Raw genomic sequence first — 22,637 nt, forward strand, 5'->3', positions numbered from 1 at the left:
AGAAAATGATTTTTTTTCTGGTAAAATATATTTAGTATAAAAATTACCATGTTAACTATTAAAAAAAATTTTTTTAATTGGAGTGTAGTTGGGCTTCCCAGGTGGTGCTAGTGGTAAAGAACCCACCTGCCAATGCAGGAGACTTAAGAGATTTGGGTTCAATCCCTGAGTTGGGAAGAGGCCCTGGTGAAGGGCATGGCAACCCGCTCCAGTATTCTTGCCTAGAGAATCCCATGGACAGAGGAGGTTGGCAGGCTACAGTCTGCAGGGTTGCAAAGAGTCTGACATGCCTGAAACGACAGAACTCATGGTTGATTTTCTGTGTTCTGTTAGTTTCAGGTGAATCTGGTGTACATATACATATATCTCCTCTTTTTATTGTTTACTCACTAAGTCATGTCTGACTCTTTTGTTACCCCATGGACTCTAGCCCATCAGGCTCCTCTGTCCATGAGATTTCCCAGGCAAGAATTCTGGAGTCGATGGCCATTTCCTTCTCTAGGGTATCTTCCTGACCCAGGGATCAAAGCCACATCTCTAGCTTTGCAGGCAGATTCTTTACCACTGAGCCACCAGAGAAGCCCAATCTACTTTTTAGTGTACAGTTTAATGGCATTCAGTATATTCACCTTGTTTTGCTACCGTCACCACCATCCACCTCTACAACTTTTTCATCTCCTCAAGCTGAAACTCTGTACCTATTCAATAACAGCTCCTTCATCTCCCCTCCACCCAAACCCTGACAACCACTATCCTATTTTTCTCTATAAATTTAACTATTTTAGTTATCTCATATAAGTATAATTGTTCAATATTATTTTATGTCTGACTCCTTTCACTGTGAAATTGAGTGAAATGAAAGTCGCTCAGTCGTTTCCGACTTTTTGCGACCCCATGGACTATATAGTCCATGGAACTCTCCATGCCAGAATACTGGAGTGGGTAGCCTTTCTCTCCTCTAGGGGATCTTCCCAACCCAGGGATCAAACCCAGGTCTCCAGCATTGCAGGTGGATTCTTTACCAACTGAGCCAGAAGGGAAGCCCAAAGGGATGAAAGTGAAAGTCACTCAGTCGTCTCTGACTCTTTGTGACCCCATGGACTGTACAGTCCATGGGATTCTCCAGGCCAGAATACTGGAGTGGGTAGCCTTTCCCTTCTCCAGGGGATCTTCCCAACCCAGGGATTGAACCCAGGTCTCCCACATTGCAGGCAGATTCTTTACCAGCTGAGCTACTAGGGAAGACCCATTTCACTTTGAATTTGCCGAATGACAAATTCATCTGTACTGTAAACAGATGACAGAATTTCCTTCATTTTAAAAAATTCTGTTAAAAAGCATATAAAATTGACCATCTTAAATGTCTTTAAGTATCCAGCTCAGTAATTTTAAGTATATACGCATTGCTGCAAAACAAATCTCTGGAACTTTTTTGACTTGCAGATCTGAAATCCTGTACCCATTAAACAACTTCCCTTTTCTTCTTCTTCAGTCCTGGATAACCACCATTCTACCTTTTGTTTCTATGAATTTGACTATCTTAGATACCACATATAGGTGGAATCATATAGTATTTATCTTTCTGTGACTGTTTTATTTAATTTAGCATAATGTCCTCAAGGTTCATCCATGTTGTGGCATGCAACAGAATTTACATCCTTTTTTAGACTGAATAATATTCTAATGTACATATATGCCACATTTTGCTTATCCACTTATTTGCTGAAAACATTTGGTTTTCTTCCACCTGTTGGCTATTTTGAATAATGCTGCTATGAACATGAATGTACAACTATCTTTTAAAGAATCTTCTTTCAGATCTTTTTAGTATATACCCCGAAGTGGAATTGCAGGATCACACAATAATTCTGTATTTAATTTTTGGAGGCCCTGCCATACTGGAGAAAGGAAGTCCAAAAACCTGTATATAAAATCCTGTGCAGATATTCATATAACATGTACGTGAAACCACACAGACATAACAGAACAGAAGATATAATAATTAAACATTGGTTTGGAATACCATCCATGTTTTAGATTGAACTCTGGGTAGTACATACAGACCAGGGAAGCACTGCAAAGCCTCTTTGAAAACCAAATTGTAATTTAAACCACAGCTTTTAAACATGAGCCAGGACATGTATTTTGAACCAAAATAGATCAGTTCAGTTCAGTTCAGTCGCTCAGTCGTGTCCGACTCTTTCCGACCCCATGAATTGCAGCACGCCAGGCCTCCCTGTCCATCACCAACTCCCAGAGTTTACTCAAACTCATGTCCATCGAACCAGTGATGCCATCCAGCCATCTCATCCTCTGTTGTCCCCTTCTCCTCCTGCCCCCAATCCCTCCCAGCATCAGGGTCTTTTCCAATGAGTCAACTCTTCACATGAGGTGGCCAAAGTATTGGAGTTTCAGCTTCAGCATCAGTCCTTCCAATGAACACCCAGGACTGATCTCCTTTAGGATGGACTGGTTGGCTCTCCTTGCAGTCCAAGGGACTCTCAAGAGTCTTCTCCAACACCACAGTTCAAAAGCATCAATTTTTTGGCGCTCAGTTTTCTTCACAGTCCAACTCTCACATCCATACATGATCACTGGAAAAAGCATAACCTTGACTAGACGGACCTTTGTTGGCAAAGTAATGTCTCTGCTTTTTAATATGCTATCTAGGTTGGTCATAACTTTCCTTCCAAGGAGTAAGCGTCTTTTAATTTCATGGCTGCAGTCACCATCTGCAGTGATTTTGGAGCCCCCCAAAATAAAGTCAGCCACTGTTTCCACTGTTTCCCCATCTGTTTACCATGAAGTGATGGGGCCAGATGCCATGATCTTAGTTTTCTGAAGCTTTAAACCAACTTTTTCACTTTCCTCTTTTAGTTTCATCAAGAGGCTCTTTAGTTCCTCTTCACTTTCTGCCATAAGGGTGGTGTCATCTGCATATCTGAGGTTATTGATATTTCTCCTGGCAATCTTGATTCCAGCTTGTGCTTCCTCCAGCCCAGTGTTTCTCATGATATATTCTGCATATAAGTTAAATAAGCAGGGTGACAATATACGGCCTTGATGTACTCCTTGTCCTGTTGGGAACCAGTCTGTTGTTCCATGTCCAGTTCTAACTGTTGCTTCCTGACCTGCATAAAGGTTTAACTAACTGTTAAAAGCAATTTCAATGGGAACCAGAATCTCCAAATATTCTTAATGACTAGGATATGATCCAAAATTTTCATCATACCAAAACCTACAAAAATCTCAACTTGAATGAGAAAGGGTAATTAATAGATGTCAACAGAAAAGAAAGAGATGCTCACATTATTATCTTAAAAAAATTAAAGCATCTATCATAAAATTTCTCTAACAGAGAATTAAGATGCAAAGAGCCAACTCATTGGAAGAGACCCTGATGATGGGAAAGATAGAAGGCAGGAGGAAAAGGGAATGGCAGAGGATGAAATGGTTGGACACCAACCATTGGGTGGGCATGAGTTTCAAAAAACTCCAGGAGATGGTGAAAGTCAGGAAAGCCTGATGTGCTATAGTCCATGGGGATGCAAAGTGTTGGACAAAGTGAAAGTCACTCAGTGTCTGACTCTTTGCGACCCCATGGAGAAGTCCATGGAATTCTGCAGGCCAGAATATTGTAGTGAGTAGTTGTTCCCTTCTCCAGGGGATTTTCCCAACCGAGGGATCGAACCCAGGTCTCCCACATTCCCAGAATATTCTTTACCATCTGAGCCATCAGGGAAGCCCAGACAAGTATCTGACAAAGTTAGTACATAAGACTCACTCTGTGCTTAGTCACTCAGTCATGTCTGATTCTTTGTGACCACATGAACTGTAGCCCAAGAGTTGTACGTGACTTACTGAATGAAGAGCAACAAATAGGTAGATTAAAATTAAAGAATGGAAAAAATATACAAGTCAGAGATGGAGTAGTTATATTAATATTTGATAAAGTAAACTTCAGAGCAAAGAAAACCAGAAGAAACAAGGGGGATTACATAATGACTTTAAAACAGTAAATTCATCAAGAGTACCTAACAATTCTGAATGTATATGAACCCAAGAATAGAACTCCAATGTACATAAAGCAAACCTGACAAATCCAAAGGAGAATTAGATAAACCTATAACTATAGTTGAGAACAACAATACCTTTCTCTTAGTAACTGATGTAAAGACTAAACAGAACTATTAAAGATACAAGATGGTGCTGAACTATGCCATCAGCCAACAGGATCTGTGTGACACTGATAGAAACTTCAGTGCAGGAATGGCAGAAGACATGTTCTTTCCCTGTGTTTGCAAATCATATAATATAGATTGTATCCTGTCCCCCCCCCCAAAAAAAAAACCCTCAGCAAATTTAAATGTACTGAAATCAAACAGAATGAGTACTCTGACCACAACAGGATCACACTAGAAATGAATAACAAAGTTAACAAGAAAATCCCCAAACACTTGGTAACTAAACAAATCCACTTCTGGATAATTTATGAGCTAAAGAGAATGTCTCCTGTGTTTGACATGTGATTTGCAAAAATTTCATTCTGTTGTGAGTTCTCTTTCATTTTCTTGATGCCATTTGATTTTGACAAAGATGCAGAGCAATTCATTGACCACTGCCTCACACCATATATATATATTTTAACTCAAAATGGATCAGTGACATAAATGTAAGAGGTGAAGGCATAAAACTCTTAAAAGAAAATACAAGGGTAAATCATGATCTTGGGTTTCAGAGTGAATAATAGCCAAAAGTTGGAAACAAACCAAGGATCCATCAGCAAGTGAATTAATAAATAAAATATGGTGTGTATATATATTTTCATATATATATATTTAATGGAATATTATTCAGCCATAAAAATGAATAAGGTTTGCTACAACAGGGTTTTTACAATATGGATGAACCTTGAAAACAATGTGAAAGTGAAAAGTCACTCAGTTGTGTCCAACTCTTTGCAACCATGGAATTTTCCAGGCCAGAGTACTGGAGTGGATAGCCTTTTCCTTCTCTAGGGGATCTTCCCGACCCAGGGATCAAACCCAGGTCTCCCTCATTGCATGCAGATTCTTTACCAACTGAGTTTTCAGGGAAGATGAAAACAATATGCTAAGGTGAAACTAGCTAGAAGTAAAAAGATACAGTATAACTCTGTGTGTATGAAATATCTACAGTAGGCAAATTTGTAGAGACAGAAAGTAAACTAAAGTTACCAGAACTAGGGGGAGGGAGGACTGGGCAGGTACTTAACGGTTACAGAGCTTCTGTTTGCAGTCATAGGAAGTTTTAGAAACAGATAGTATTGATGTTTGTGTACATTGCATATGCAAGCAGTGCCACTGAATTGAGTAGTTAAAATGCTCTTAAAACGGCAACTTTTATGTTTTATATATTTGACCACAATGAATATAAATAAAAAACACTGGAAGAAAAGCAGCCTTTTCAATAAAGAGTCCCAGAGCAATGAGACATCAGATGCAATAAAAGTGACCCTCAACCTAATCCTCATGGTCTAGAAGGGAAATAAGTAGGAAAACTGAAAATTGATTATGGACTTAAACACAAAATGTATAATTAAAAAGTATTTAGAAGACCAAAAAGGGGAAAATCTTTGGGATGTAGGGCTGGCAAAGTGTTCTTAGACTTTATACCAAAAGCACTATCGGTGAAATGAAAAAAAATCATAAAGGGATCTCAAAGTAAAACACTTCTGTGAAAGTTCTTGTGAGGAGAAGAAGAAAAGTATCAGATGAAGAGCCAATATTTGTAAAATATGTATCTGGCAAAAGGCTTGTATCTCAAATATATATAGGAAACACTGAAACTCAATAGGATAAACAAAATTCCAAGCAATCCAGTTAGAAAATTCATAAACAGCCACTTTACCTGAAAGGATACACAGATAGCAAATAGGCACATGAGAAGATGTTCAACTTCATTAGATACTAGGAAAATGAAAACTTCTATCACTACTCACTTATCAGAATGACTAAGTTTAACAAATAATGATATCTCCTAATGATGGTACATAAACTGGATCACTTACACATTACTGGAAGAAATGTAGAATGGTATAATTGCTCTGGTAAGTTTGACACTTTCTTAAAATACCAAATATGTACTTACCGTACAACCCAGAAATCACACTACTGCAAATTTATTCCGGGTGGGAGGGGAACTTGATGTTCATACAAAGACCTTTATGTTACTGTTCTTAGCAGCTTTATTTATAATGAACAATATCTGCACAATCCCACTGTTCAAGAGGTAAATTATCAGACTGTGTTATAACCATACCATGAAATACTACTCAGCAATAAAAAGGAATGATCTACTGATACATTCAGCAGTTTGGATGAGTCTCATGGGAACTGTGCTGCATGAAAAAAGCTACTCTCTAAAGGTTGCATACTATATGCTTTCTTTATTATATAATTTTCAAAATGATAAAATTAAGTGATTGGAAATAAATCAGTGGTTGCCTGGAATGATGAAGGGGAGAGAGCGTGGTGGCTGTGGCTATACATGATAAAAATTGCTCTCACGTCTTTACTGCTTTGCCTCTTGACTGTGGTGGTTGCCACCTGAATCTGTCCATATGATAAAATGAGCACATACACATACAGAGTATTTGTAAAGCTAATGAAATCTGAATAAGATCAGTGATTTTATCAATATCAGTTTCCTTGCAACATTATGCTATAGTCAAGATGTCACTGTTGGGGAAATCTCATGGTACTATTTCTTACAAACCCAAGTGAATCTATAGTTATCTCAAAATAGAAATTTTTAAGCAGAAAAGAATGCCATCAGCTTAAAAAAACCCCAGACAATCTGATTATAAAGTTTATAGGACAGATAGGGGAACTAGGATAGGGATACAAATACTGATAAAGAATAAAGTTAGAGGAATCACACTGTTATTTCAAGACATACTGTCTAGCCACAGTAATCTGAACAATGTAGTAATAGAGAAGGATCAGACATGCACATCAGCTCAACAGGATAGGGATTCCAGAAACAGATCCCAGTACATAAACCTGTGTATGTGTGTTTTTTTTTTTTTAACCAAAGGTTGAAGATCAGTAAGGTAAAGACAATCTTTCTAATAAATGGCATTGGCACACTTGAACCTCCATTGTGGAGGTGAGAGTAATGGAGAACGAACCTCACCCTTTACCTCATACCTTATACAAAAAGTAGCTCAAAATAAATAATAGATCTAAATGTAAAGCTCCAAAACTTTGACAAGAAACCATAGGAAAAAAATCTTTGTGAGCTTGGATTAGGTGAAGATATGACACTACAAACACGTGCCATAAAGAAAAACTGTAAAATTAAAATTTATGAAAATAAACATTTGTCTTTACCCTGTGAAGAAACAAAATGCAGACTGGGAGAAAATATTTGCAAACCCATATGCAACATAGGACTTGTATGCAGAATATGAGAATCCTATCCACTGAACAATAAAGAAACAAGCCCTTTATAAAGTGAGCTTCTGATGCCTTCTTGGTACTTCACCCAAGAAAATACACAGATGGCAATCAAGAACATGAAAATATGGATAACACCATTAGCCGTTAGAGAAAAGCAAATTAAAGTCATCATAAGATATCACTATACACAAATATAATGGTTGGGGAAAATATATTAGCTAGCAAATACTGGCAAGGATGCAGGCAGCAGAATGAATCTCTTATATATTGTGGAGGATTGTAAAATAATAGTGTCGCCACTCTGAAATATAGTTTGTCAATTTCTTGTAAAGTTAAACATTCACTTACCATATTAGCCACATTTTAAAAAATTACTTATTTTTAATTGGAGGACATTTGTTTTACAGTCTTGTCTTGACTTCTGCCATACATCAACATGAATCAGCCATAGGTCCCCTCCCTCTTGAATCACCCTCCCACCTCCCACCCCATCCCATCCTTCTAGGTTGTCACAGAGCACCAGGTTTGAGCTCCTTGTATCATACGGCAAATTCCCACTGGCTATAAATTTTGCATAGAGTAATATATATGTGTCAATGCTAGAGTCTCAATTTGTCTCACCTTCTCATTGCCTCATTGTGTCCACAAAGTCTGTTTTCTATTGTGGCCCTGTGAATAGGTTCATCAATTCCAGTTTTCTAGATTCCATATATATGCGTTAATATATGATATTTGTTTTTCTAACTTCTATATAACAATCTGACTCTATATAACAATCTCTTAGGTTCATCCACTTCGTTTAAATTGACTCAAATATGTTCCTTGTTTTGGTGAAGTAATATTCTATTTTATATATATACCGCAGCTTCTTTATCCATTCATCTATCAATGGATCTAGGTTGCTTCCCAATCCTAGCTATTGAATGTTTGTACACATGTGTATGTGTATGTGGCCAGTGAATTTCAGTAAATGTTTCTGGGAACAAGAACTTAAAGGGGACAATGATGAACTCTTTTCTTTTTCATTTCCTGAATTTTGCCTAGAATGAGAGGATAACAGATTACAAGTAGTGAAAGAAAAAGAAACAAGAGGTGTAATATGCTCAGAGTTTACAGGTTAGAGCTGGCAAATCTAGATTTGAAAGGACCTAGGTGGTAATTTAAAAATGTACAAATGGGTAAAATCCTCAGAGGACTAAAATTGTTAAGTGTTGGGGAATAGCCAGTGATTACAGGTATTATGGTCAGGCTGTGTGTGTGTGTGTGTGTGTGTGTGTGTGTGTGTGTGTGTGTGTGTGTCTGCTTAAGGGAGGGGTTGGGGAAGAGACAGAAGTACCTCCTGAGGACCTGTGATAAGTCAGCACTGTCTCTCAATTATATGGGATGCATGTGTCTTTTTCAATCATGGTTTTCTAAGATTATATGCCCAGTAGTGGGATTGCTGGCTCATGTCATAGTTTTATTCCTAGTGTTTTTAAGGAAGTTCCATACTGTTCATCATAGTGGCTGTATCAGTTTACATGCCTGTCAACAGTGCAAGAGGGTTCCCTTTTCTCTGCACCCTCTCCAGCATTTATTGTTTGTAGACTTTTTGATGATGGCCATTCTGACCAGTGCAGGGTGATACCTCAGTGTAGTTTTGATTTGCATTTCTCTAATAATAAAATTTTCCTGTGTTTATTAGCCATCTGTTGTCTTTATAATCTTTTTTGGAGAAATATCTGTTTAGGACTTCTGCCCACTTTTTGATTGGGTTCTTTGTTTTTCTGGTGTTGAGCTGCATGAGCTGCTCGTTTGTTTTATAGATTAATCCTTGTCAGTTTCATTTACTATTATTTTCTCCTATTCTGAGGGTTGTCTTTTCATCTTGTGTATAGTTTCCTTTGCTGTGCAAAAACTTTTAACTTTAATTGTGTCCCACTTGTTTATTCTCATTTTCATTACTCTAGGAGGTGGGTCCTAGAGGTCCTGCGATTTATGTCAAAGTGTGTTCAGCTGATGTTTTCCTCTATAAGTCTAACATTTTATTTGAGAGCTTTTGAAAAGTAGTTAATGCCCTTTTTAGTTAATTAAATACTTTAGATGTCTTAAACTGCAGTTATAAATTTAATATATTTCTTTTTTAGGTACCCAGTAGTCTGATTTCAATCTTTTCAAAATAGTTAAGTAACTCATATAAATCTAACATGTTAGATGAATAACTATATTGATTTTAATGCTTTTATATCTTTCAGATTATTTTGTAGATGTAGTAAGATTTTATTTTATAATCATAAATCTCAGTCAGTTGCTCTGTTTCACATTTTAAATTGAAGTTACAAAGGTAACCTGGGCCCAAATATAAAATTACCTGAAATACCCAAAGATTTATTTTTTTAACTAATTTATTTTTAATTGAAGGATAATTGCTTTACAGAATTTTGTAATTTTCTGTCAAACTTCAACATGACTCAGCCATATATATGCCCCCTCTCTCTTGAACTTTCCTCCCACCTTCATCCCCAATCCATCCCTATAGGTTGACACAGAGCCCCTGTTTGAGTTTCCTGAGCCATGTAGCAAATTCCCATTGACTATCTGTTTTACATATCTAAATACACAGGTTTCTTAAGCATAGTACTCATAACATAGGTATGACTGTTTTAAGCATATGTACTTTTAATTCTACATCTTTCCACTTTGAGATATACTTATTCATCAAAACAACAAATATCATCTGTGTTGGTTTCCTAGAGGAATATATTATGGTGGTCTTTATTTTATTTCAATTTTTAAGAATTGTGGAAAAATAAAAAGCATAAAATGTTCAATTCAATTCAGTTGCCCAGTCACGTCTGACTGTTTGCAACCCCATGGACTGCAGCATGCCAGGCTTCCCTGTCCATCACCAACTCCCAGAGCTTACTTAAACTCATGTCCATCGAGTGGATGATGCCATCTTATCGTCTGTTGTTCCCTTCTCCTCCGGCCTTCAATCTTTTCCAGCATCAGGGTCTTTTCCAGTGAGTCATTTCTTTACATCAGGTGGCCAAAGTATTGAAATTTCAGCTTCAACGTTGGTCCTTTTAATGAATATTCAGGACTGATTTCCTTTAGGATTGACTGGTTTGATCTCCTTGCAGTCCAAGGTACTATCAAGAGTTTTCTCCAATGCCATGGTTTGAAAGCATCGATTCTTTGGCACTCAGCTTTCTTTATGGTCCAACTCTCACATCCATACTTGACTACTCGAAAAACCATAACTTTGACTAGATGGACCTTTGTTGGCAAAGTAATGTCTCTGCTTTGTAATATGCTATCTAGGTTGGTCATAGCTTTTATTCCAAGGGACAAGCATCTTTTAATTTCACGGCTACAGTCACAGTCTGCAATGATTTTGGAGCCCAGGAAATAAAGTCTGTCACTATTTCCATTGTTTCCCCATCTATTTGCCATGAAGTGATGGGAACACATGCCATGATCCTCGATTTTTGAATGTTGAGCTTTAAGACAGCTTTTGCTCTCTCCTGTTTCATTTTCACCAAGAGACTCTTTAGTTCCTCTTTGCTATTGCCATAAAAGTGGTGTCATCTGCATGGATTATTGGTATTTCTCCCAGCAATCTTGATTCCAGCTTATGCTTCATCCAGCCTGACATTTCGCATGATATACTCTGCATAGAAGTTAAATAAGCAGAGTGACAATATACAGCTTTAATGTACTCCTTTCCAAATTTGGAACCAGTCTGTTGTTCCATGTGTGGATCTAACTGTTGCTTCTTGACATGCATATAGATTTCTCAGGAGGCAGATAAGGTGGTCTGGTTTTCCATCTCTTGAAGAATTTTCCACAGATTGTTGTTATCCATACAGTCAAGATTTTGGCATAGTCAATGCAGCAGAAATAGATATTTTTCTGGAACTCTCTTGCTTTGTCAATGATTCAGTGGATGTTGGCAATTTGATCTCTGGTTCCTCTGCCTTTTCTAAATCCAGCTTGAACATCTGGAAGTCAGTTTACATACTGTTGAAGCCTGGCTTGGAAAATTTTGAACATTACTTTGTGAGCATGTGAGATGAGTGCATTTGTGCTGTAGTTTCAACATTTTTGGCATTGCCTTTCTTTGGGATTAGAATGAAAACTGACCTTTTCCAGTCCTGTGGCCACTGCTGAGTTTTCCAAATTTGCTGGCATGTTGAGTGCAGCACTTTTACAGCATCATCTTTTAGGATTTGAAATAGCTCAACTGAAATTCCATCACCTCCACTAGCTTTGTTCATACTGATGCTTCCTAAGGCTCACTTGACTTCAGACTCTCGGATGTCTGACTCCATGTGAGTAATCACAGCATTATGGTTATCTGGGCCATGAAGACCTTTTTTTGTATAGTTCTTCTGCGCATCCTTCCCACCTCTTATTAATATTTTCTGCTTCTGTTAGGTTCACACACTTTCTGTCCTTTATTGTGCCCATCTTTGCATGAAACATTCCCTTGGTATCTCTAATTTTATTGAAGAGATCTCTAGAGTTTCCCATTCTGTTGTTTCCTCTATTTCTTTGCACTGATCACTGGGGAATGCTTTCTTATCTCTCCTTGCTATTCTTTGGAACTCTGCATTCAAATGGGTATATCTTTCCTTTTCTCCTTTTACTTTAACTTCTCTTCTTTTCTCAGCTATTTGTAAGGCCTCCTTAGACAACCATTTTGCTTTTTTGCATTTCTTCTTCTTGGGGATGGTCTTGATGACTGCTTCCTGTACAATGTCACAAACCTCTGTCTATAGTTTTTCAGGCACTGTGTCTATCAGATGTAATCCCTTGAATCCGTTTGTCACTTCCACTGTGTAACTGTAAGGGATTTGATTTAGGTCATACCTGAATGGTCTAGTGGATTCCCTACTTTCTTCAATTTAAGTCTGAATTTTGCAATAAGGCATTCCTGATCTGAGCCACAGTCAGCTCCAGGTCTTGATTTTGCTGATTTTATAGAGCTTCTCCATCTTTGGCTGCAAAGAATATAATCAGTCTCATTTTGGAATTGACCATCTGGTGATGCCAAAGCAAAAACAAGGCCCAGTTGTCGATGTGACTGATGATTAATTTAATTAAATTACATTATTTATTTATTTTATACATTAATATTTTAATGATAATTTTAATATATTAATATTAATGTTAATAATTCAATCAAATAATTGAATAAGTTAATTAAATATATAGTTATTAAATTAATTTAAATTTAATAATATAACAATTTAAATTATTTAATTTAAATTATTAAATTAGTAATAAATTAATATTTATTAAATTTTAATTAATTTAATTTAAATTTATTAAATTTTAAAATTTAATTTAAAATTTAATTAATTTAGTAAATATTAAATTAATAATAAATTACTATTTATTAAATAAAAATAATTAAATTAAATAATTTATATAATTTAATATCCTTATTTATTACTTTTATCACCTCTTTCATTTCCAAGTTTGCCATCACTGGATACTCTCTCCTGATTATAGGTACATTTTCCTGCTTCTTCACCTGTCGGGTAAATTTCATTTACATGCTGCACTTTGTGATTTTACTATGCTGGTTACTAAATTTTCTTGTTCTCCTTGAAAAAATTTTAGACTTTTTGTAGCAGGCAGTTAAACTGATTTGGAGATTAGTCCAATGCTTTGGAGGCTTGCTTTTAAGCTTTTTAGTGGAAGTTCTACAGTTATTCTAGTTCTAAATTATCCCCATTTCAAAAGTGTTGCCCTCTGGAGTCTCTAGAGAATGCCTGAGTAATTTATTGACATCTGTTCATTCTCACTGGATAGACTTTGAATAATTCACACACCTAATAGGAGGTGTCCAAATTGTCTTAGAAATTTCTGGTAATTTTTCTTTTCCTTGATCTTGGCAAGCTTCAGAGAATTTTATTCTGCAAGGGTACACTTGATATTTAGTCATAAACTGAAGGAAAATCTTTATGTATTTCCATGACAATCTTCTTTTTAGCATAGCTCAATTCCCTATGGAACTCTAATCCACAAAGTCTCTTGACCTGTCCTTCATCTGACTTTTTTTTTTCTCATTTCACACAATTTCTGGGTCCCTTTTAGGGTTTTTCTTCCCAGTAGTACAGTCTAATATTCACCTGCAAGAAAAAAGCCTGGAGAATGGTAGAGCCTACTTATTTGTTTACCTTTTCTCCAAGACCATCATACTGTGCTCCCTGTTGTCCACTAGCTGAAAAAATCATTGCCTTATTTTGTTCTGTTTTCTAGTGGTTTATGGGAAGGATGCTAAGTTTCCATCCTGTTACTCTCTCATAGCCATTACAGAGTTCACTTCTTAGGTCTTTCAATGAGAAAAGAAGAGAGATTCTCGTAGAAGCAGAGATTCTTCAAGGTAAACATCAGAAAACAAAACCAGGATCTTTTCTAATAACACCATCTGATGTGAAGTGTCTGGGGCAAGAAATACTCATGGCAGGTGCTTAGCTGGAAAATGGGCCAGAAAAACATAAGAAGATTTCCTGAGTGCCTACTTACTATCACTCTGAGGCCCACAAGGCCTTGCCCCATCCTCACCCCATTCCCTTACATTCACATCACTTCTGTACCTGTCTTTTTCCCCATTCTGAAAATTTCATGCATAGAGAAGTTATTCTTTCATCATAAACTTTATTATTATACACCAGAAAAGGTTGATTCCTAGGACATTACAATATTGACATCAACTATGAATTACTGGTACCTAGTCCCCTGATGCTGGGAGGGATTGGGGGCAGGAGGAGCAGGGGACGACAGAGGATGAGATGGTTAGATGGCATCACCGACTCCATGGCCATTGGTTTGAGTGGACTCCGGGTGTTGGTGATGGACAGGGAGGCCTGGTGTGCTGCGATTCATGGGGTTGCAAAGAGGTGGACACGACTGAGTGACTGAACTGAACTGAACTGAGTCCTTTGATGAGAGTTGGGTTGGAGTAAGGAACACTAGTAAGACTTGTGACCTTGCTGGACTTTCTAAGAACCCTATCTACCAAGATGATTGAATTCAATATATTGATCCTTTCTCCTATTTTCCCCTCTGCCCGCAGCTTGGATAAGGTGGCTTTTCTCATGCATGATTATGACTTGAGAAGAACAACCAATATCTTGGACGTCATGCCAAATGCCTCCCACACACACAGTAGCTTTTTTTATTGGGATTTCCTGTCAACTCTGAACGCAGGCAAATGGTTTTCAGATTCATGGGTAAGACACATTTCCTGGGTCCAAAACCCTGCATTTACTCTCTCTCGAATGGTCATGTGCTACTCTTAGAGATAAGTACAGTGTGTACAGCTGTAATTTTGATGCAAGTGTGAAGGTTTCTACTTGAGAGAGTTGGAGAACATTTCATGCAAAGGTACCATTTGAGCTAAAATAATATCATTTTTAAGGGGAACCAAGGGCAATGATAGTGATTTGTTTCAGAGATTATACTGTAATGGACAAGAGGGAGTATGGAGTATGTGTGTGTGTGTATAAGTGTGTATGAGTGTGTAAGAAGAAGGGAAAAAGTGGTAGGGAGGAGAAGGGAAAGATAGATTGAGAGAAGAATCAGGAAAATATGTTATAACGAGACTATAGTGAAGTCGCTCAGTCGTATCTGACTCCTTGTGACCCCATGGACTGTAGCCTACCAGCCTCCTCAGTCCATGGGATTTTCCAGGCAAGAGTACTAGAGTGGGTTGCCATTTCAGCAGTGCTTAAATAACAAATTAGAGTGTTTAGAATTATCCTGAGTATTTTAAATGGGTAAAGCAAAAGGTCAAATTTGCATGTGATGAAAGTCAAGCCTGACTTTCCCAGAATTATTCTCAGAATAGTTAAAGAAAACAAAAAAACTTACATTTTCCAGGTTATCATATGTCTAGAGGGAATCCACACGAACTAGGTTTTATCAATCAGATATATTCATTTTTAAAAAATTAATAAATTTTAATTGAAGGCTAATTACAGTATTGTGGTGGTTTTTGCATTTTGAGTCTTTGATTTTGATAGCAAATATATGAGAAGCAAGCATTCATATTACTAGCACCTATGGCAGCAGAGCTAGGATAGTTGGGGGCAGCTGTGGTAATAGCTCTCCTATCAGGTAATTGTGTAATAGGGGAAACAAATTTTCAAATATTTTTGATTATGTACTAGGAATTTTATTTATATTTAATGTTAATCTAGAGGACAAATTTAATCTTTTTTCATAATAAAAATGTGAAAAGTAAAGAATTATGTGAGGGTAGATTTATCCACTTCAAATTCATTCTATGAACTGGTGTTAATATAAGAAATAGCTGAAGATTGATTTGTAATGACTGTATCACCTCAGAATACTTATTTTCATATGAGCGTATAGCCTATAAGCACTGTTACCATGTGTGAAAGTAATAGGATCAATCTGATAGTATGGGTTTCTGTGTGTAGGCTCTGTATGTATCTCGTCATACATGAATAGACACTCAGAAACTAGAGATGCTTCATTAGAATGTATGTATATATTGGCTTAGTTAGCCATAGATGATGTATGTTCCAGATGAAAAGACTCTTACTGTATCTATTTTGTAACATATGGCTGGTAAAAGTCACACTGGTACGTGGTGTGATTTGATATGTTATTGTAATAAATTTTGGCCGCTTCTTTTAGGATTAACCGTTTCCTGTCAGCATATTTAGATGGTATGCTTGCAGTATTTTGTTTTGCTATTGCTTTGGCTACTGAGGAGTATCCTGAGACCTCAGCTTCAAATATGGTTATCTGAGTGCATGTAACAGTTGTTCAGTCATGTCTGACTCTTTGCGACCCCATGGGCTGCAGCCTACCAGACTCCAGGTGCGACTGTGGAACTTTGCTTGCATGCTGTGTGTTCGCAGGTGGTCAGAGTGATGATAGCACATAATTTAAAGATTCAGATGTTTGTATAATTTTCCATAGCAAGATAAATTGGTTTTCTTTGTGCAATGTATTCTGGGTTGCTCTTCATTTGGATGGTTATCATTATGGATTGATACGGTAGTGAGTTGATGATTATTTGTTAGTATATTTGTTCTTCTTGAGATTTCTTGTGAAAATTAAGTAGTTAATCTGATCAGTAGTGAAATAAAAATAGATACAGAAATTCTAGGAGTTGTCCCTGGAAACTTAGCCGAGTTCCCCTTTCTCCAGTAAAACCAACCTTTGTGTGGAACATTTTTTTTGTGTGTGTGTGTGGAACATTTTTATATCCTTTTTGTGAAAGTATAAATCTCAAAATTACAGAGATACAATTCTCACACATATAGATAGTAAGCAGGGTATAAATTTTAATTAACATGTTAACATAGGAACAAAAAGGATGACAAAACCCACTCAAAAGAAAAGTGAGAAACCAACATGCAAATACTCAGTACAACAAAGTAATGCTGAAATTACATTGCTAAGTTGGATACAAATCTAGTGTATTATTTTGGTTAATATACTCTGTGACAATAAAGTTTACTTTTAGAGTTCTTAAACTCATTTGCATCTTGACTGGACAAAAATATTTTCCTCTTTTATCAGTTTTATAGAAGTCAACATCTAGCTTTATATTGTCTGTCCCTAATTAATAGTAAATAATTCAAAGAAAGGTACATTCACCTAAGAATCCAATGACACTTAGATGTGCCTGGTAAGAAAAAGTGCTACTCTGATGCTGGAGGGTTCAACAAGTCTTAATTCTGAGTTTTGAATAATTTAGGCCCTCTCTTGTGATCATAAATAAACTCTGTAGATTATTTAGAGGCTGGTCTTGTTGTGATTTTGTATTATTTGGCTCTGTTTATTTACAACAGTGCAGTTAAAAGGGTCAGTTAACACACATAAAATTCCTTGTATAATCAGCAAATCTAGAGCCAGATTGTGTTAAACAACTACTAAGGCTATTAAATGAGGTTCTGTCTAGAGAGTATATAGAGAAATCTAGAATTTTGCTTTTAATAGTCCCTATCATTCCAGAGATCTCTTTCTCACTACTACTTTAAAAATTAGAAGTTCACTTGAACCAGTTTTCACATGTATAGCTACAAATATGGGCAAATTTCTCTCTCCTTTTCCTGCTCATCATTGATCTTTCTTACTACCTGTAATGCTGAGACAATGTGCAACAAGGGACGCCATTACCATTTGCCTAGGAAGGCGTGTATACATTGGTTCCAAATACCAATTATGTGTGTATCCTTAGTGGGGACTGGGGGCTTGTCATGTCAGATTGAATGACATGTAATCTGAAATATGATCTTCAGATATGACATTGACAACACAAGTTTTCCAGTTATATCCCAGTGTAAAGGGGGGCATATTTCTATTCAATTTTATGTAGATGACTGCATTGCCCTGAAACATAGTGACTCAATAAAAAGAATTTGTACCTGAATTCAGAGAGGTGGTGAGAACAAGATACTAAATATTGGATTGGCCAAAAAGCTCCTTCAGTTATTAAGTAAAAATGAAACACACATTTTTAATTTTTACCAAGATGTTTATTGAACACCATATTGACCTTTTTGTCCCACTACCTTCTGCCATTTTCCTGGCAACTTTGTAATTCTGTCTTCCAAAACTTTTTATCTTTCTGAGCAAAGAACTGTTCCTTATGCAGTCTTTCAGGGAATTGAATTTTTTTTCCCCTAAAAGAATTTTGTGAAGATGGAAATCCAAAGGCACAGTGTCTGGTGAGTATGTCAGTTGAATCAGAACTTGCCAGTCAAGCTGTAACAGTTTTTGCTTGATCAGCAAATAAATGTGCAGTCTTACATTACCCTGTTGGAAGATTATTTTCTGTTGACTAACTCTGGATGCCTTTCATTGAATGCTGTTTTTAGTTAGTCTAACTGAGAGCAGTGCTTCTTGGAATTTATTGTTTGCTTTTCCTGAAGAAGCTCATACTGGAGGACTCCCTTCCAATCCCACTATATACACTGTCACATTCCATGGGTGAGGACCAACCTTTGGTGTGGTTGATGGTGGTTCATTTTGCTTGTGCTTGATCTCTTCCATTCCACTTTATTGTACAGTATCCACTTTTCATCATCCATCACAACTGGTTTTAGGGAATGTTTTTGTTATGCTTAAGTAGGGAGTTGCATGAAATATTTTCAAGAAGATCTTTTTCACATAACTTACGTAGAACCCAAGCATCAAAGCAATAAACATAATCAAGTTAGTGAAAATGATTTTGAGTGCTTGATTTGGATATTTTGAGTAAGTTGGCTATCTCTTTGTGGTGTAACTTTGTTCTTAATTAATGTCTTGATTTGATTGCTATCAATTTCAACTAGTCTCCAGTCCAGTGAGAAATCTCCAGCACTAAATTTCACATACCACTTTTGACATGTTCCATCAGTCACAGCACCTTCTCCAATGCACTGCACACTTTTTTGGGTGTGTTTCAGTTGTGCTTTTGCCTTTCTTGAAATAATAAAAGTATAACATGCTGAAAATTTTGCTTTTTTGATTCCATCTTCCATATTAAAATAGCTACACAATTTCTGTATGATGCAGGGAGCTCAGATCTGGTGCTCTGTAACAGCATAGAGGGATGGGATGGGGTGGAAGGTGGGAGGGGGAGGTTCATGAGGGAGGGGACATATGTAATACCTATGGCTGATTCATGCTGATATGTGGCACAGCACAATTTTTAAAAGTTATTATGATGGATTAAAAATAAAATAGCTACACAAAAATTCACCAATTTTGATAAGTTTTTAAAAAAATGCACACTGATATGACAGCAGTCACAATAGAACCTAAGAAAATTGTTTCGAATGAAGTTAAAGACAGCTAATTGCTTCGAGAGCCATCTTATGGGAAAAGACCAATGAACCTTTTGGCCACCCCAATATTTATTATGTTATGCCTTCTTGATGTTTTTACCCTTTTATCATTACATCATGGCTTTTTATACCTTGTTATTATTTTGCCTTGAGATTTATTTTTTGGGGCATAAGTATGACTATACCTGCTTTCTTTTATTTACCATTCGCTTGGAATATCATCTTCAGTTGTTTCATTTTGAGTCTGTATGTATCTTTAGAACTGAAACAAGTGTCCTGAAGACACCATGCAGTTCAGTCTTGATTTTTGATCCACCCCACCACTCTGTGCCTTTTGATTTGGTGAGTTCAATCCATTTACATCTCAGATGATTGTTGATATGTAAGAATATACTACTGTGAATTTATCTTCTGTTTTTTGATTATTTCATATCTCTATTCTTTTTTCTTGTGTTTCTGTCTTTTTAATTGGTGATTTTCCATGGTTATTTGCTCAGTTTTCCTCTTTATGTTTGCTGTCTGTACTCTAGATTTTTGTTTTCTGAGTACTATGAGGTTTGAATAGAAAATCTTTCTTGTAGTTTGAATAGTTCTTTTCCTGTTGATAGCAATTTATCTTAACTTGCTGTCCTCCCTTTTTATATTTTTACTGTAGAAATTCTGTCTCTTTATTCTGTGAGTTTGTTGCTACATTGTGGTAGCTATAGTTATTTTCAAAGCTCTTTCCTTTCATCTTTATGTTTAGTGTTTACCACTCTATTCTAAACTTGAGTTACAGTTTTCTCCCTTAACTGAGAACTGTGTATACTTTTATCTTCTCATTTCAGGTGGAAGAGCTCCTGTCAACATTTCTTGTAAGGCAGATTTAGTGGTGAAGAACTCTTTCAGCATTGTTTGTCTGGGAAAGCCTGGGTTTCTCCTTCATATCTAAAGAATAACTTTGTTAGAGTGTTCTGGGCAAGCATTTTTAAATCTTTCAATACTTTCAGTATGTCATTGCACTCTTTTCTGGCCTATTGAGTTGTGGCTGGTAATCTAATGGGGGGTTCCTTTGGGCAATACTTAATTCCCCTTCTCCCCGCCCCAGTTTCCTTTATTTATCACTGACCCTGACACCTTGATTATAATGTGTCTTGGAGAAGGTCGTTTTACACTGAGATGAGGTGATCTGTTAGCTTTGTGGATTTGTATCTGGATTTGTACCTGGATTTGTCCAAAGACAAAGACCTGGATTTGTCTGTTTTTGCCCAGGTTTGGGAAGTCCCCAGCTGTTACTTCTTTACGTAAATGCTGGGTCACCTTGTCCTTCTCTCATTTTGGTACACACATTATCTGTATTTTGGCTGTCCTAATGAATGTGATAATATTTCTTCACTTTTTAAAAAATCTTAATTCTCTCTCCTCTTCCATCCGAAACATTTGTAGATTCTCTTCTTCCAGGTCATTTATTCTTTCATTTGATTTGTTCTATTTCAAAGACTTTCTCATGCATTCTTCATTGTATTTGTTGAGTTCTTAAGCTCCAGAATTTGGGTTTGGTCTTTTTTAAGAATTGAAAAATTCCCCAAATTAAAACACACAGTTCAGTTCAGTCGCTCAGTCATGTCCGACTCTTTGTGACCCCATGAACCGCAGCATGCCAGGCCTCCCTGTCCATCACCAACTCCCGGAGTTTACTCAAATTCATGTCCATCAAGTCGGTGATGCCATCCAACCATCTCATCCTCTGTCATCCCCTTCTCCTCCTGCCCTCAGTCCCTCCCAGCATCAGGGTCTTTCCCAATGAGTCAGCTCTTCGCATGAGGTGGCCAAAGCATTGCAGTTTCAGTTTCAGCATCAGTCCTTCCAATGAACACCCAGGACTGATCTCCTTTAGGATGGACTGGTTGGCTCTCCTTGCAGTGCAAGGGACTCTCAAGAGTCTTCTCCAACACCACAGTTCAAAAGCATCAATTCTTCGGTGCTCAGCTTTCTTCACAATCCAACTCTCACATCCATACATGACCACTGGAAAAACCATAGCCTTGACTGGATGGACCTTTGTTGGCAAAGTAGTGTCTCTGCTTTTTAATATGCTGTCTAGTTTGGTCATAACTTTCCTTCCTAGGAGTAAGTGTCTTTTAATTTCATGACTGAAATCACCATCTGCAGTGATTTTGGAGCCCAGAAAAATAAAGTCTGACACTGTTTCCAGTTTCCCCATCTATTTCCCATGAAGTGATGGGACCAGATGCCATGATCTTAGTTTTCTGAATGTTGAGCTTTAAGCCAACCTTTTCACTCTCCTCTTTCACTTTCATCAAGAGGCTCTTTAGTTCTTATTCACTTTCTGCCATAAGGGTGGTGTCATCTGCATAGCTGAGGTTATTGATATTTCTTCCGGCATCTTGATTCCAGCTTGTACTTCTTCCAGCCCAGCGTTTCTCATGATGTACTCTGCATATAAGTTAAATTAGCAGGGTGATAATATATAGCCTTGATGTTCTCCTTTTCCTATTTGGAACCAGTCTGTTGTTCCATGTCCAGTTCTAACTGTTGCTTCCTGACCTGCATATAGGTTTCTCAAGGGCAGGTCAGGTGGTCTGGTATTCCCATCTCTTTCAGAATTTTCCACAGTTTATTGTGATCCATACAGTCAAAGGCTTTGGCATAGTCAATAAAGCAGAAATAGATGTTTTTCTGGAACTCTCTTGCATTTTCAATGATACAGCGGATGTTGGCAATTTGATCTCTGGTTCCTCTGGCTTTTCTAAAACCAGCTTGAACATCTGGAAGTTCACAGTTCACGTGTTGCTGAAGCCTGGCTTGGAGAATTTTGAGCATTACTTTATTAGCGTGTGAGATGAATGTAATTGTGCGGTAGTTTGAACATTCTTTGGGATTGCCTTTCTTTGGGATTGGAATGAAAACTGACACACAGAGACTAAATAACCCATAGAGAAAGTGGGAAATCTCAGAGAAAATTAGATATATTTTTAATTGAATGCAAGAAAATACAACATTGGGACTCCCCTGGTGTTCTAGTTACCAGTGCAGGGAACCCAGGTTTGATCCCTGTTCTGAGAAGATCCCACATGCCCTGGAGCAGCTAAGCCACATTTGCCATAACTGCTGAGCCCATATGCCGCAGCTACTGAAGCCTGCATGCCTAGAGCCTGTGCTTGACAATGGAAAGCTGTTGCAATGAGAAGCTCGTGCACTGCAAAGAAGAGTAGCCCCCCTCTGCTGCAATTAGAGAAGGCCTGTGCATTGAGCAATGAAGACGCAGCACAGCCAAAAATAAATATTTAAAAATTGGTGGAATGCAACTATGGCAGTGATTAGAGAAAAACTCCTGGGATTATCTGTTTATATTAGGAAAGAAGAATATCAATAAAAAAATCTAAGCTTC

General features: G+C 37.2%; 1 protein-coding gene across 1 annotated transcript in view; it reads left to right on the forward strand.

Annotated features, from left to right (window-relative positions):
* LOC136169204 (glycerophosphodiester phosphodiesterase domain-containing protein 4-like) overlaps positions 1 to 22,637 on the forward strand; it is a 108,951-nt gene that overhangs the window by 27,543 nt on the left and 58,771 nt on the right. The window contains exon 10 of the mRNA XM_065937018.1: positions 14,512 to 14,668. Coding sequence (XP_065793090.1) covers positions 14,512 to 14,668 — 157 coding nt within the window. The remainder of the gene's footprint in view (positions 1 to 14,511; positions 14,669 to 22,637) is intronic.

This window comes from Muntiacus reevesi, chromosome 5 (genome assembly GCF_963930625.1).
Source record: "Muntiacus reevesi chromosome 5, mMunRee1.1, whole genome shotgun sequence".
Classification (NCBI taxonomy): domain Eukaryota; kingdom Metazoa; phylum Chordata; class Mammalia; order Artiodactyla; family Cervidae; genus Muntiacus; species Muntiacus reevesi.